Source organism: Pimephales promelas, chromosome 18 (genome assembly GCF_988280905.1).
Source record: "Pimephales promelas chromosome 18, fPimPro1.hap1.1, whole genome shotgun sequence".
In the NCBI taxonomy this organism is placed as follows: domain Eukaryota; kingdom Metazoa; phylum Chordata; class Actinopteri; order Cypriniformes; family Leuciscidae; genus Pimephales; species Pimephales promelas.
The window spans coordinates 1,522,501-1,537,845 of record NC_142786.1 but is presented as its reverse complement, the minus strand read 5'-3'; the positions used below and the strand labels follow the sequence as shown (position 1 = coordinate 1,537,845).

At 37.0% G+C, this 15,345-nt stretch overlaps 2 protein-coding genes across 2 annotated transcripts in view; both read right to left on the bottom strand.

Annotated features, from left to right (window-relative positions):
• Positions 1 to 624: 624 nt before the first annotated feature.
• Positions 625 to 4,807, bottom strand: LOC120483483 (G protein-coupled receptor 20). The gene is made up of 2 exons (XM_039678535.2): positions 4,063 to 4,807; positions 625 to 2,698 (listed from the first exon to the last, which is right to left on the bottom strand). The coding sequence occupies exon 2, from the start codon at positions 2,694 to 2,696 to the stop codon at positions 1,623 to 1,625; it is 1,074 nt and encodes a 357-aa protein (XP_039534469.2). The 5' UTR covers positions 2,697 to 2,698; positions 4,063 to 4,807; the 3' UTR covers positions 625 to 1,622.
• Positions 4,808 to 11,673: 6,866 nt separating this feature from the next.
• The window catches only part of trpn1 (transient receptor potential cation channel, subfamily N, member 1), a 30,747-nt gene continuing 27,075 nt past the window's right edge, over positions 11,674 to 15,345 (bottom strand). The window contains exons 27-30 of the mRNA XM_089122787.1: positions 15,227 to 15,345; positions 13,882 to 14,789; positions 12,205 to 12,351; positions 11,674 to 12,050 (exon numbers count right to left, since the gene is read on the bottom strand). The exon at positions 15,227 to 15,345 is cut by the window's right edge and continues 339 nt beyond it. Coding sequence (XP_088978913.1) covers positions 11,932 to 12,050; positions 12,205 to 12,351; positions 13,882 to 14,789; positions 15,227 to 15,345 — 1,293 coding nt within the window. The 3' untranslated portion in view covers positions 11,674 to 11,931. The remainder of the gene's footprint in view (positions 12,051 to 12,204; positions 12,352 to 13,881; positions 14,790 to 15,226) is intronic.

The following is a 15,345-nucleotide window of genomic DNA, read 5'->3' as shown; positions in this document are numbered from 1 at the left end:
GTCATGAGTGTGATGCTGGCCAATTAGTGAGCTTTTGGGTGAAATAACTCTTTAATATTTCTTTCTTTTTTTATCCTAGAGCTCTTAAGCTATTTAGAATAGTATCATATGAGGGGCTAAGACATTTGGATCATAATAAAAAAATTATCAGAAAGTGTCCTACTTTACCAGCGTTCACCCTACTTTTTATATCCTACTTGACTTATGTCAGAAATTTGACTTTTCATGATAAATATGACGTAGGGCTATGTCATTAGTTTGACTATTTGTGTCATAATTCTGATTTAGGCCTACCATGATTTGTCTCTGATATGGCGGGAATGTTCTTCCAGTTCCAGGCCTGATGATGTGAGCGGTGTTTCTGACATCTTCACACTGAACCGTCTCGGCTAATGTCAGTCTGAAGAGTGTGAAGGTAACTGAGCAGAAATATCAACGGTGTGAAGAAATACTCTCCCGAGCGACTCATAAAACACATCTGACTGCTTTAATGCTCAATACTCTCATCAGCACAGGTGTCGAGGAGCCTAAAAACACTGTGGTAGAACTGATATATAACATGATGTAACTTCAAAAATATATAAATAAAAGTTAAAAAACAACACGTTGCAAATATTATTAAAAGGGTGACAGATAACTAGTATGTTTATTAGTGATATTTATACATTATTTTTTTTTTTTTACAATTACAAACCTACCTCATTTTCCTTTTAACGAAAGCTTGTTTCCGCCAGAAAATAAAAAATATATAAATTCGCAATTGTGAGGGGGACAAAGTCAGAATTGTGTGATTAAAAAAAATCGCAATAATCTTTTAAATAGATTTATTCCGTGGCAGAAACAAGTTTCGGTTCCTTTATCCACAAATAATTCCGAAGGACATGATGCCCTCTTGTGGTACATTTTAGTGTGTTACAGTCAAACATATGTTTAGTACTGGAGACAAATAATCATTCAATCTATAAAATATCCTCATTTTTTAAATTAAATAAAACCTTTTAAATAAAATTCACCACATAATATGTGCGTGAAAATGTTTATTTTTTAACATTAGAATATATGTGTTGTATATTCTCCTGTAAAAAAAAAAAACCTGAATGTTGTTTTTTTTAATAGGAGAATACGCTATTACTGTACTGACAGACATTGGACCGATTTGTTTGGACAGATATCCACAAGTAGGCCTACTTTAAACAGATCATAAAAGGCAGTTTATGTTCAGTCGTAAAGATGTTTATCTGTAGAAGTGGTTTCTGGTGTCGGTGTGGTCTTCACTCTTCACACATAAACACATGAGCCAACCAGCTTCATTAAATCAAGTGTGGAGCAAAATAAACAGTTCATCATAACCCCGTAAAACTGCCATCAGACGCGGGACACATGACTTCCCTCACCCGCCAATCAATATGAATATCTGTCTGATGATATTATACTCCTGAGGAGCGGGAAGAATATGCTAAGGAACATTTTAGTGCTCAGAGGTTTCTATTTCTCTTCCTGAAATGGTGTTATAGTTGACATACAGTGACAACAGAAAGGAAAAATTTGATGTTTCTAATTCGGCTGTTACAAAATAGCTCTAATTTGGATGATATTTCAGCTTCCTGTGGGAGTGTTTAAAGTCAGGTGGGAATGTCTGTGGACGTCACTATGCAGGGTGTGAGCGTGAGCGTTGCAACGCTGTATGCGATGGCCATCGGCGTTCCCGCAGCTTTAGTGCTCCTGTTTCCCTTGATTGCCACCGGATGCTCTCCGAATCTCTTCTTCTGCTCCCTTCGCAGGGTGGAGCGGAAACTATCCGGCACGAAGCAGTAAACCACAGGATCCAGGCAGCTGTTCAGACTGCTTAGCGTGATGGTCACATGATACGCAACGACGTGTTGCTCTCTGCTGCCCCCTAGCTGGAAGTACACCACGGCCTCGCGCACATGATACGGCGTGAAGCACACGGTGAACACCACTAATACGGCTACTAGCAGCCTGACGGCGCGCGCGCGTCGACCCCAGCTCTGCGGCATTAGCCTGCTGTCTGCTAGCGCGCAGGCAACGCGGATCGTAAACGTCGCGATTACAAGTAGCGGCAAGACGAACTCCAGCACGGTGAGGGCGAAGAGAACGGCGACGTGACAACATGAAGCTCCGTTAAAATCCAGAGCTGAGGTTTGCAGCGAGTACGTGACCACGACGGCGAACAGCCAGACGCAAACGCTAACGCATTTCGCAGCCGCTGGGCTCCGCCTACGGCTTCCCGCCGAACGCACCACCGCCATGTAGCGATCCACGCAGATGCTAGTGAGAAACAAAATACTGCAGTACATGTTCACGAAGTAGCTGAAGGTGTGCATGTAGAAACACGCCACACAGTCGCCGCCGCTGTGGTAAAGCGCGATGCGGGCCGGGAGCGACAGCGCCACCAGCAGGTCGGCCACCGCCAGGTTTATGGTGTAAATGGCCGGGGTCGTTCGAGAGCGGCTGCGCTGGCAGAACACGTACAGCGCCAGGCTGTTTAGGACCACGCCGACCACAAACATGAGCGTGTTCACCACCATCAGCGTCACCCACAGGACGTAGAACTCCTGGTACAGAGACTCGTGCAGGTGGGCATGTTTCTTCAGGTACGGCGCCCCCTGGAGGTGCACGCTGGTATTGACGGGAGACTCAGATGTGATGTTAGAACGTCCTTCAAAGATCTCCATGGCTAGAACACAGAAAAATTTAAATCAAACAATTTATAAATTATAGTTATATTATGATGACATACTATTTAAAGGAGTAGTTCACTTTAAAAAAAAATTGCTGATAATTTACTCACCACCATGTCATCCAAGATGTCCACGTCTTTCTTTCTTCAGTCGAAAAGAAATGAAGGTTTTTGATGAAAACATTCCAGGATTTTCTCCATATAATGGACTTCAATGGGAACCAAACAGTTCAAGGTCCAAAAGACAGTTTTAGTGCAAACTGTTCAAAGGGCTTTAAACGACACCAGATGATGAATAAGGGTCTTATCTAGGGTCTTATCAATCCGAGTAAATTGGTTCATTCAATGAACGAAACGAACGAATTGACTTGGAAAAAGATTTGTTCATTTGATAAACGAGTTCGAACAGGAGAGTCACGAACGCAAATCACAGAACAGAGTAAGGCGAGCATTTGAGCTTATAAAACTTAAACTTTTGTATTTATTTTTGAAATGAGCGATCGTTTCGCTAGATAAGACCCTTATTCATCGTCTGGAATCGTTTAAAGCCCTTTGAACAGTTTGTAGTTTGCACTGAAACTGTCTTTTGGACCTTGAACCGTTTGGTCCCCATTGAAGTCCATTATATGGAGAAAAATCCTTGAATGTTTTCATCAAAAACCTTAATTTCTTTTCGACTGAAGAAAGAAAGAAATCTTGGATGACATGGGGGTGAGTAAATTATCAGCAAATGTTTTTTTTTTTAAAAATGAACTAATCCTTTAATATATATATATATAAACATCTTTCAAAAACATAAAAAGTTTTTACCAATACCAAACTCCTGAATTTTAGTTACGTATTTCACATTCTAAGTAGGGTTTCATTAAAAATGGCCTGGTCAATGTCTTTACATTTTTTATTAAAATGAAAATTAAGTTTAGTTGTGATGTGTGTGTGTATATATATATAGCTTGGAAAAAAAAAAAGTTTGAAATGCCACCACAAATGCGCCTCTGCATGAAGCTTTCCATGGCTTTCTAAAAATGGAACATTCTTCTGTGAGAGTGTGTGCTCGTGTTCTCTGACGTCTCTCCGCTCCGAGACTCAGAGTTTTCATGAAATATGTAGAAGAATCTCAGATTCTCTTTCATCAGCTGTTTAACTCCGTCTGATCTTTACATGAACGTTCCATATTAGGAGTTCAAGTTCCATTTAGAATCTGTCTTGTGGAACATCATGTTACATTGTGTCATTTCCCCACGGTTCAGTCAGCAGGGGGATCTCACTGTCGTTTCTCATGGAAAATGAGGTTCAAATACTATAAATACATCTCAAACACAACATGGCAATACATAGGCAAATAAACAGGAGATTCTCACCGGTTGGTTTGGATGATGCTCTTTCTGGTCCAGTTGGATGTCGGTTCCTTTCTGTATTTCTTAAATCAAATAAAGCTCCACTGAAATCTCAACAATTTCCATTACTAGTAATGCAGACGAATGATAAATATGCATATCTGAGTTCAGCAGTGTCCATTTTTGATGATGTCCTGCAGTCTAAACGGCCTCTTAAGGATAAGTGAACGCTCTCTTTCCAGAAGTGAGTCTTTCATGAAGTGAAGAGGGTCTCGGTCTGTCCATCACACTCCCCTTCCCTCGCTCTCTTTCTCATCTTCTCAACAATCTCTCTAAACTCTGGGCACCAGCCCTCAGGAGTCACTTTCACTCTTCTGGACATCAGCCATGGCAAAACTCACGTCCATAGTCCATATTTAGATCAATTCAGCTCTGAATGATTCCCCTTCCTTCTGAGTGCATTTTGTGCAGGAATGCATGGATAATACAAATCATCTCTATTTAGAAAATGACTTTTAAAGCTACAGGTTTTCAGAGAAAAAAATTGAAATAAACTGGAAAATGTTATTTGAAATATTATATAGATACCTTTTAGACAGATTATACATTTTGCATGAAGAAAGAGTTATTTATATATAAATGTTTTGTCATATTTCATGATAATTAAAAAACAAAAATGTATATTCTGTGTATACACACCCAACACACATGTATACACAGAGATTTACATATTTAACTTTTCATGAAAATACAATTTTCCGACATACATTAAGAAATCTCTATATTTGCATTTTGACAATATTTGCTAATTTTATATATATATATGAAATGTTTTATGTATTATTATAATATAAATAATATAAAATAAACAATAAAAAATAATATATTTACATTGTGGCATTATTATTTTCATGACAATTAACAAAAATGTTTACATGAGAAATTGATTTAGATGAAAATATACACAGCTTGCATGTACATATACATTATTAGAAATATTATATATTTATAGATTTAAAAATTACATTTAGCATAAAGATGCATAGCATTTAAATGTTACGTTTGCATTGACATTATTTTCATGACTATATATCTTAAAATAAATAATAATGATATATTTACATTGTTGCATAATTATTTTGAAAATGATAAATTGATGAAGCATGCCTGCGAAAGTCTTTAAATTTTCCTACATACTTTAAGAAATCTTTATATTTGCATTTTGACAATATTTCCTAATTTTATATATATATATAAGAAATGTTTTATGTATTATTATAATATAAATAATATTATAAAATAAACAATAAAAATTATATATTTACATTGTGGCATTATTATTTTCATGGCAATTAACAAAATTGTTTACATGAGAAATTGATTTGGAAGAAAATAAAAAAATATATAAATACTGTATATATTTATAGAGATCTAAATATCCAAATTTTCAAATATACACAGCATGCATGTATATATATATATATATATAGAAATATTATTAGAAATATTATATATATTTATAGATTTAAATATTACATTTAGCATAAATATGCATAGCATTTAAATGTTATGTTAGCATTGACATTATTTTCATGACTATATATCTTAAAATAAATAATAATAATATATTTACATTGTTGCATAATTATTTTGAAAATGATAAATTGATGAAGCATGCCTGCGAAAGTCTTTTAAAGAGGTTCCTCCAGTGAAAACACCCAGTGAGTGATGGTGGACCACCTGTGAGACATGAAGACACACACCGGCACACCAGCTGGAGCTCATGAGAGCAACACGAGAAGAAACACTGCATTAGTGAAGTCCTGCACCTCATCCGTCACCAGAGCGAGTGTCAAGACTGAAACCATAACACACATCCACGTTACAGTAAATCCTGCTGTATTCTGAGATCATACTTTGTTATTTCTTTGCATAAACACTCCGAAACAAAAGCCTGAAAAGACACAGATCTCATACAAAGAACATGCAGATCAAAGGGAAATGACATAACAGCAACAAGGATGAGATAGCCACAAAATATGAACTACAGATAGGAAAAGTCGGATTCATTTTTACAGAAAAAACAACAACAAACACTTGTGCACTTGGAAACTGTTCAACTAAAACTGCTTATCATTCTCCATCAACTCTTTAAGCGTGAGCATCGTACTCAGCCAAGTCAGTGTATCCACATCTGCACACGTGATTTACCCTGATCTTTAAAAAAAAAAACAGGATTTTATGGAAGGCCGATGATGCCAAAAACGTGATATATTTTGCCCCTGTTGGCCTTCCATAGTATTATGCCAGCGGATTCTTTATATATGTGCCTCACGGGATGATGGGAGATTGAGCTGTTTAAAGAGGGACTGTTCACACCAAAAACGTTAACTACAGCCTATAATGATAACTACATTAGCATCCTAGCGCACGATATCGTTCGGTTTATGCTAATCGCATGCTGCAGTTTTGTCTTCCGTCACTTTAAATGCTCGCGCTCTTTAAGGCAGGATGGATTGTGATTGGCTCAATGTTTTTATCCTTCATCAGAAAATGATTCCTCTGTGCCGTTATTGTTTTTTGTCTTTTCTTTTATATCTAGAACCGTCTCATTATCATCATTTATCATTTTCTGACTTTTTTTGTTGCTGCTCTGATACATTTTTGATATTATTATGATTTTTTTGTACTGTGAAATAATTGTCTTGTCCGGACATATACATATAAAAAAACATTTAGCATAAGCATAAATTAAATTCAGTCAAACAAAATCTTTTGTATAATTACTTTAATATTTAATCTTTTTTTTGCACTTTTTCAGTCACAATTCAAAGAAACTTAATTGTGCTCCTATTTTTTTTTATATACATATATATAATAAATATATCATATAATTTGACCCAGACTGAGATTCACCCAGTGTGAACCTGCTTCAACATTAAATCATCAATTTTGGGTATAAAAGTTCATTTTTTAATTAAATTATAAGGGTTTTTTAGCAAATCTTCTCGGGTTTGAATGAACTAAGTCTAGAAGGCCGTGTATAATCATGTAGCGGCACCGCTGAAGCTTTCATCACGGATTTCACAACTGCTGAACAGCAGATTAAAGCCAATTAGCGTGCCGATCGTTTGAGAGGAAACACACTGAATGCTAATGTGTTTTGTACTAGATGTCTTTAGTCTATAACTGAGCAGAGTCACGGTCTAAACATCCGTCACCTTGAGAAAACCCAGAGACAGTAAATCACTTCTGACCTTCAACAACTAATAAAGCTGCACTCAGACCAGTTCTGTGTATGACAGTCGAGGTGCGTTCATCATGTATAACGGCTGCTCGACCTGGCGAGATCTGGCCACACTAAAGTCCAGCATCACAAACCACACAATCATGGTAAAATCAAGCTATTTCAACATTTCTAAAGAAACATGTTAAAAAGAGGCGGTATTTTAGCTGTACAAAAACAGTAACGCTTACAGAACACAAAAACGTTATTCTGCATGATATTACAGACTGTCATATATTTTAGTTTATTATCAAAATCATTAACACACTCATTTCTGGCGCAAATTTACCGTTTGTTGCACTTTGCTATTGTTATAGTTATTTATCTATCCAAATCTTGAACATTTAAAAAATATTCAAAATAAGGTGAATTCATATCTGTATTAATAGAAAAGTCATAATTATGACATATCAAGTCTAAATATAAGGGGGAAAGCTGAAATTATGACAAACTAAATCATAAATTATGACTTAAAGGAAGTCAAAATTATGACTTTCCATGTCATTATTATGACTTTTTATGTTAATTTCAAGTAGGTCATAATTTTGACTATTAATTGTCATAACTTAATGACAATTTCAACTATTTATGTCGTAATTATGATTAACAAAATCACTTATTTAGACTATTTCTTATTTCTACCTTTTATTTCATAATTATGAGGAAAAATTCTAAATTATGACGTACTAAACCTGAATTATGACTTTAAGCAAGTCGAAATTATGCCTTTCCGTGTCATTATTATGACTTTTTATGTTAATTTCAAGTACGTCATAATTTTGACTATTTATTGTCATAACTTAATGACAATTTCAACATTTTATGTCGTAATTATGATTAACAAAATCACTTATTTAGACTATTTCTTATTTCTACCTTTTATTTCATAATTATCAGGAAAAATTTAAAATTATGACGTACTAAATCTGAATTATGACTTTAAGCAAGTCAAAATTATGCCTTTCTGTGTCATTATTACTGTATGACTTTTTATGTTAATTTCAAGTACGTCATAATTTTGAATGTTTATTGTCATAACTTAATGACAATTTCAACTTTTTATGTCGTAATTATGATTAACAAAATCACTTATCATTTAGACTATTTCTTATTTCTACCTTTTATTTCAAGAAAAATTCTAAATTATGATGTACTAAATCTAAATTATGACTTTAAATGACAAAGAAAGTCATATTTTTGAGTTTAATCTCATAATCTCATAATTATTTTGACTCAATTTAGTGTCATAATTTTGGCTTAGTACGTCAATTCTGCCTTTATATCATAATTTAGTGTCGGAATTCGATTTAACAAAAGCCTTTTTCTTAAGCGCTGCAAATGCTCAATTATGAAATAAAAAATTGAAACTGACAAACTAAATCTAAATTATGAATTAAAAAGTCACAATTATGACAGAAAAAGTCATACATTTGTCTTATAATCGTAATTTAGTGTCATAATTTCACATTTTCTTCTAATAATTATAATTTAGTTTTTCATAATTTCCACTTTTTCCTCATAATTATGACTTAGTATGTGATAATTATGACATAATACTAATTTTGACGTCTCGATTTAGAGTCATCATTTTACTTAGTCACTTAGTATGCTCAAATGCTTCATGTACATGAGTGTAAGGTAAAAAGTAAGAGGAAATTCAGCCGACCGAGGACATGAAGCCTGAAGTTATGAAGGATTAGTTATGTTTTTGGATTCTTGTGCTTTTGAAACAGCATGATGAATAGAGTAAATTAAAGAGCTTTTATGGATGTAAAACGAGCATGAGAAGCTCAAAACAGGAAACATGAATGTCTAGTGTTTGGTCTGAATGCCTGATTTAATGCAAGCGAATCCATCACATGAGAGAGTGAATCGGCTGTTATTTTACTCAAACGCAGTTCATTTCAGGACGTTTCTAGAAAACAAATCCTCTGATTTTCTGAAAAACACAATCTTGCGCTTTTCGGATGAGTTACTGTCCCGGCATAAACACGGACAAAAATGAACGTCCATAAAAGTGAAAAACTGGCCCTCGTTATAAATGTTTACTCTTCCTCTCATCATTCTGTCCGAAGCGAAGCCTGACAGAGATGTCGTATGAGCTGTTATAAGCATATGACACATCAATCTCCAGTTTAAAGCAGGAGTTCGCGACACACACTTCCTGAGAGAGTGGAAATCATCATATATCTGACGAGGAGCCTGCTTCATTTCATCTCGGAGAGGAAGAAGACAGAGTCTCACGTCAAACATGTCATAATTCACTATAATAAAATAATCAGCCTTACAATATGAACATATAAAATAATAGTTAGAAAAATCAGGGAAGTTTAAATTGAACCTCAAGAGAAAATAATTACATATTTGATAGATCAGGCTTTTAGGGCTCATATTTAGAGAGAATATGAAGGACAAAACAGCTCAAACACAGAAAAATATGCAATTTGATGCAGATGCTGAAATGTCCATGGTAATTATGATGCCCGTAATGTGAATTAATGAGATCTTTATAACAGTACAGCAGATACAAATATAAAAAATATATAAATGCTCAGTTTTTATGATCAAAGCTCTGTGGTTTTAAAACATCATGCAATGCAATACAAATAAACCTTCCTCAATCATATTTGATACTCAAGACTTTCATAATAAATGATGTATGATAAACCTGCTCCAGTCCTGTTTCAATATTACTAACAATATTAAAGTTATTCTTGCGTTTCCTTGATAAAATCAGGGCAGATTTGACGCAGAAGGACGTTTGTACACTTATATTACAAGACTATTACTGGATAAAAGAGTCTGAACTATCATTCAGAGACAGATGGAGATTGTGTGCGATCAGTGAAGTTTTGATCATTCAGAAGACTTTACACTGTTCAGATGTTGGTCTACATTATTGTTTATTTCTGTTTTCAGGAACAGTCAAAGTTCAGAACTAAAACACACGATTTAAGGATGTTTGTGACAACATAGTAGTGCTACTTAAAATAAAAACGGCATGACTTCTGCCGAGTTTACATCATGTCAGACTTACTAGGAGAATCTGAAGCTTATGAACGTTCAGGCAAACAAAATCGCATCAGGCGCATCTTTTTTGTTCTTCAGCATTTTGCAATGATGTCAATGATGAAAAAAATTGAGAAAATAGCATATTTTTATACTTGTCGACATGAAATTAAAATTACGGTAATACTGAAAACCCTGAAAATACTTGTTTCATTTTTATAAAAGTGCAGCTGACACCGTGTGGTTACACAGCTATATGTAGTGTAGCATTTAGCATTATTTACATGTATAGTAATGAAATTGTATAATAAAAAAGTATTAAAAAAACACAAAAAATAAAGATATTTTGTCCATTAACACTGATATTTCTCTGGCACTAATAATGAAACTAACAAACACAAAATGTAAGTTAATACTTTAGTGATTTTCCTTTCCGTCTTCATTCTCGTACTTTTCGGTTTGTTTTTTACGGACGAGTGAACAGCTTTCTGAACAAATGCGAGCATTGCAACATCATCTTTCCAATAAAACACATTAATGATTAGAAGACAGAGACATCAAGTAGGAACGCACATCACAACCAACTCTAATCGTGAACATCAACGGGTCAAAAGTTTGCAGTCAATACTTCTTTTTTTGTAGTTTTATCCAGTAAGGATGTGTTAAATTGATCAAAATTGACAGTAAAGACATTTAAAAATGTTATGGTCAAATAAATGCTGATCTTTTGAACTTTCTATTCAAAGAATCCTGTAAAATAAAATGTATGACGGTGTCCGCAAAATTATGAGCTGTTTTCAACATTGATAATAATCATAAATGTGTCTTGAGTCTGAAATTCAGCTTTACTATATATTCACATAGAGAAAAGCCATTTTAAACAAATAATAATTCACAGTTTTTACTGTATTTTCAGTCAAACCGTTCTTGTCTGTCAGTCATATAATGGAGGTCTATGGTCACCACCTCAAAGAGCAGCACAGAGAAGTCCAAATTAAACATGATTTAATGACTCGTAAATGTAAGTACACATTGATGGCCTAAGACACGAAACGAGCGGTTTGTGTGAGAAAACGAACAGTATTTATATCGTTTTTACCTTTTGTTACCACAAAGCGCCCGCGCTCTCAGATCACTTGGACGTGGCTGTGGTTACAAGAGGTAAAAACGATATAAATACTGTTCGTTTTCTCACACAAACCGCTCGTTTCGTGTCTTAGGCCATCAATGTGTACTTACATTTACGAGTCATTAAATCATGTTTAATCTGGACTTCTCAGTGCATGCTCTTTGAGGTGGTGACCATAGACCTCCATTATATTAGACAGACATGAACGGTTTGACCTAAAAACCTCAAAAACAAAGACATCTACATTTTGGATGCCCTTGAGGTAAGCTAAAACATACCGAAAATGTATTTCAAAGTGAACTATCCCTTTAAAATAAATGCAGCCTTGGTGACTTCTTTCAGAAACATTAAAAGTCCCCAAACTTTCGGTCAGTAGTGTAACTGACATCTAGCTAGGAGTGAACATCAGATAAAGGCACAGGCTGTGGTACGATGTGTGCAAACTCATCCGTCACGGTGAAGCTGTCGGTCACTCATCTCTCTCTCTCTGTCTGCGCTGGGACAGAAACTGCTGGACCACCGACGGCCAATCAACAACGTTCTCCACGCGCACCTGACCTCCACCGCGGGACGCCGGGATCTGACCACCTGCACAGTAACAGCACACGTCAGACCGACACCTAGAGAAGCGTTTTAAATGTCCAATGTAACCATTTCTTAATGAATAATATCATCTAGGGGACGGTTAGTTTAATAATGACCACATGAAGTGAATTTGGGCTGGTGAAAGAGATGCACTTGCCCTCGGGGAGGATCTGCGTCCTCTTGTTTCCTCGGACCCAGCTGACAGACGCTTGAGCCAGTCGATCGAGAGAACGGGACTCAGACGCACCTTCAGCATCTTCATCCTCGTTCATCACATCACGAGCCTCCGCACAGCAGATCTTCCCTGAACATGGACAACTAAGTCTACCTTTCTTTTTAAATTCAATGGCAGAAACAAACATGAAAAATTAATGCTGGGCGGTTTACCGGTTCACACCGAATGCCAGTGTTTGTTTTTGTCACGTTCGGAAAAACAACTGTGGTGAGGAGGAATAGCTGTGTGTGTTACTAAGCGTGATGGTGAAGATGGATGGGATCATTGGACCGTTTTTTGTTCATATTAAACTATGTCATTCCCTTAACTACCTCTCTCGTCTCAGTGTGCACACTCAATCCCCCGGCGCGCGAGACACTTTGTTAGCACTTAAAGGATTAGTTCACTTAAAAAAAAGCTTTTGCTGATAATTTACTCACCCCCATGTCATCCAAGATGTCCATGTCTTTCTTTCTTCAGTCGAAAAGAAATTAAGGTTTTTGATGAAAACATTCCAGGATTTTTCTCCATATAATGGACTTCAATGGGGTCCAAACGGTTCAAGGTCCAAAAGACAGTTTCAGTGCAAACTACAAACTGTTCAAAGGGCTTTAAACGATTCCAGACGATGAATAAGAGTCTTATCAAGCGAAACGATCGCTCATTTAATAAATACATTTTAAGTTTAAGTTTTATAAGCTCAAATGCTCGCCTTGCTCTGTTCTGTGATGCACGTTCGTGACTCTCCTGTTCAAACTCGTTCATCAAAATGAACAAATCTTTTTGAGAGTCAACTCAATCATTTAGTTTGTTGAATGAACCAAATGACACGAAAAAAAGATAAATTAATTTTGATAATCGAACAGGAGAGTCACAGAACAGAGCAAGGCGAGCATTTGAGCTTATAAAACGTAAACTTTGTTATTTATTTTTTAAATGAGCGATCGTTTCGCTTGATAAGACCCTTATTCATCGTCTGAATTGTTTAAAGCCCTTTGAACAGTTTGTAGTTTGCACTGAAACTGTCTTTTGGACCTTAAACCGTTTGGACCCCATTGAAGTCCATTATATGGAGAAAATCCTGGAATGTTTTCATCTAAAACCTTAATTTCTTTTCGACTGAAGAAAGAAAGACGTGGACATCTTGGATGACATGGGGGTGAGTAAATTATCAGCAAAAGTTTTTTTTTTTTAAAGTAAACTACTCCTTTAACTAGCCCAGTTCCTTCATTAGGATCCAAGCAGAGAAGCAACCAAACACCTCCACGTTTTCCCTATTTTAAATACAGTTACCCGAGAGGAGTAACTCGACACAAAATAAAGTGGTGTAAAGTGGATTACTATAATATATGGCAGAATAGTGCAAGTGATTGGGAACCAACCCCCGTCGTTGTACGAATCATTTGGGAGTCGGTGAGCAAATCAGTTAAAAGACAAACAAAGTGTTTTTTATCCTTGCATGCATGTTAAACTGTTTTTTGGAAATTCCTAAAACAAAAATAGGAACATTTCAAATGCTATGATAGGGGCTCTTTAACACAAAAACAAAACAAAACAAAAACCTTTCCTCACACCGCCCAGCACTAATGCAAATGATCCCGAATGAAAAGCGAATCATACCTGCGCGCTTGCAGACGACCTTGATGGAGTAGAAGAGGTTGGTGAACAGGTTAAACGGAGACGGTACTCCAGATTTGCGGCTTATATCGCGGATCAGAACGGCACGACCGAACTTCCACTCCGTGTCGGATTGAGCCTGGATCCGCTGGTACGTGTCGCTCATCATAGCGATGAGGAGGTTGACCAACACGATGAACGTCACGACCAGATACACGCCGAATACCATCTTAGCCAAAACGGCCGTCGCGGGAGGCGAGCGCTCCACGTCGGGGATCTTATCCGGTTCGGTCAAACCGAACAAGGCGAAGAAAAGCAGCACGGACATGTTTAGAGGACCCGGGACTCTCAGCTGCGCGGCGTTGACGGTGCTGTTGTCTCGATCGTGTGGATACAGCGGCTGACACAACGCTGTGAGACTCAGCGTGAAGGCGGTGTGGAACAACATGAGGATCACGGCAAATCGACACAGATCCTTAATCAAGTCTCGGATGATTATGGCCCACGGGCCGAATAAGTGATGGAAAGTCAGGAACTCCAGCAGCTGGATGAAGCCGAGCGTCATGGCGACGGCTAGCAGGACGTTTCGCGCGAACAGGCAGTGAAGGTGAGCTGGCGGCCATCGCTGGCTGAGGACCGCCAACACGTGACACAGTAGAGCCGCCGCGGAAAAACCCAGGAGAAGAAGACGAATCCACGCTAATCCAGTGCGCTCGCCTGGGAAAGTCAGCTCGGAAACTAGCATGCCACAAAGCCAGATCAGCAGCAGGCACTCGGACCAGCCGGGCACCAGACGGCCCTGGGAGAGCGGACTCACGGGCGGGTACACGATGGTTAAGATGAACAGGGCCAACAGGAAGATGTGCGACACCAGGTGACTCAGGAACTTGACGATTGGGATGGTGTTGAAGCTGTGTGGAGATTAAAACAAATTCATTACACACGGTTCTCCTCAACCACATTATTTCACTATATATTAGTGAGGACATTAGATTTTCTTTGCTTGGTTGAAAACAGGTTGTCATAATATTCCACTATATAAGTGAGAATATATGAAGAGTTCAGATGCAAAAGCCTCTAAATGCCATTTGAAATTTTCTTCTTTAATGATGATTTTTATCAAACTTGTATATTTAAGTTCAGTAATTTCACTTAAATAACATCATTGCCGTTTAAGTGAAATTACTGAACTTAAATATACAAGTTTGATAAAAAATCATCATTAAAGAAGAAAATTTCAAATGGCATTTAGAGGCTTTTGCATCTGAACTCTTCATATGGTCTTCATAAGTATAGCCAAACCTGTACACACACACACACACACACACACACACACACACACACACACCTGTGTCTGAGCGGCAGTGAGAGCCCCAGCCACAGCGGAGGGCAGAACAGCAAGCAGAAGAACAGCATCAAGATCTTCCAGGAGTCCCAGCGCCGGCTCCCGAACCACAGGTCCGTCAG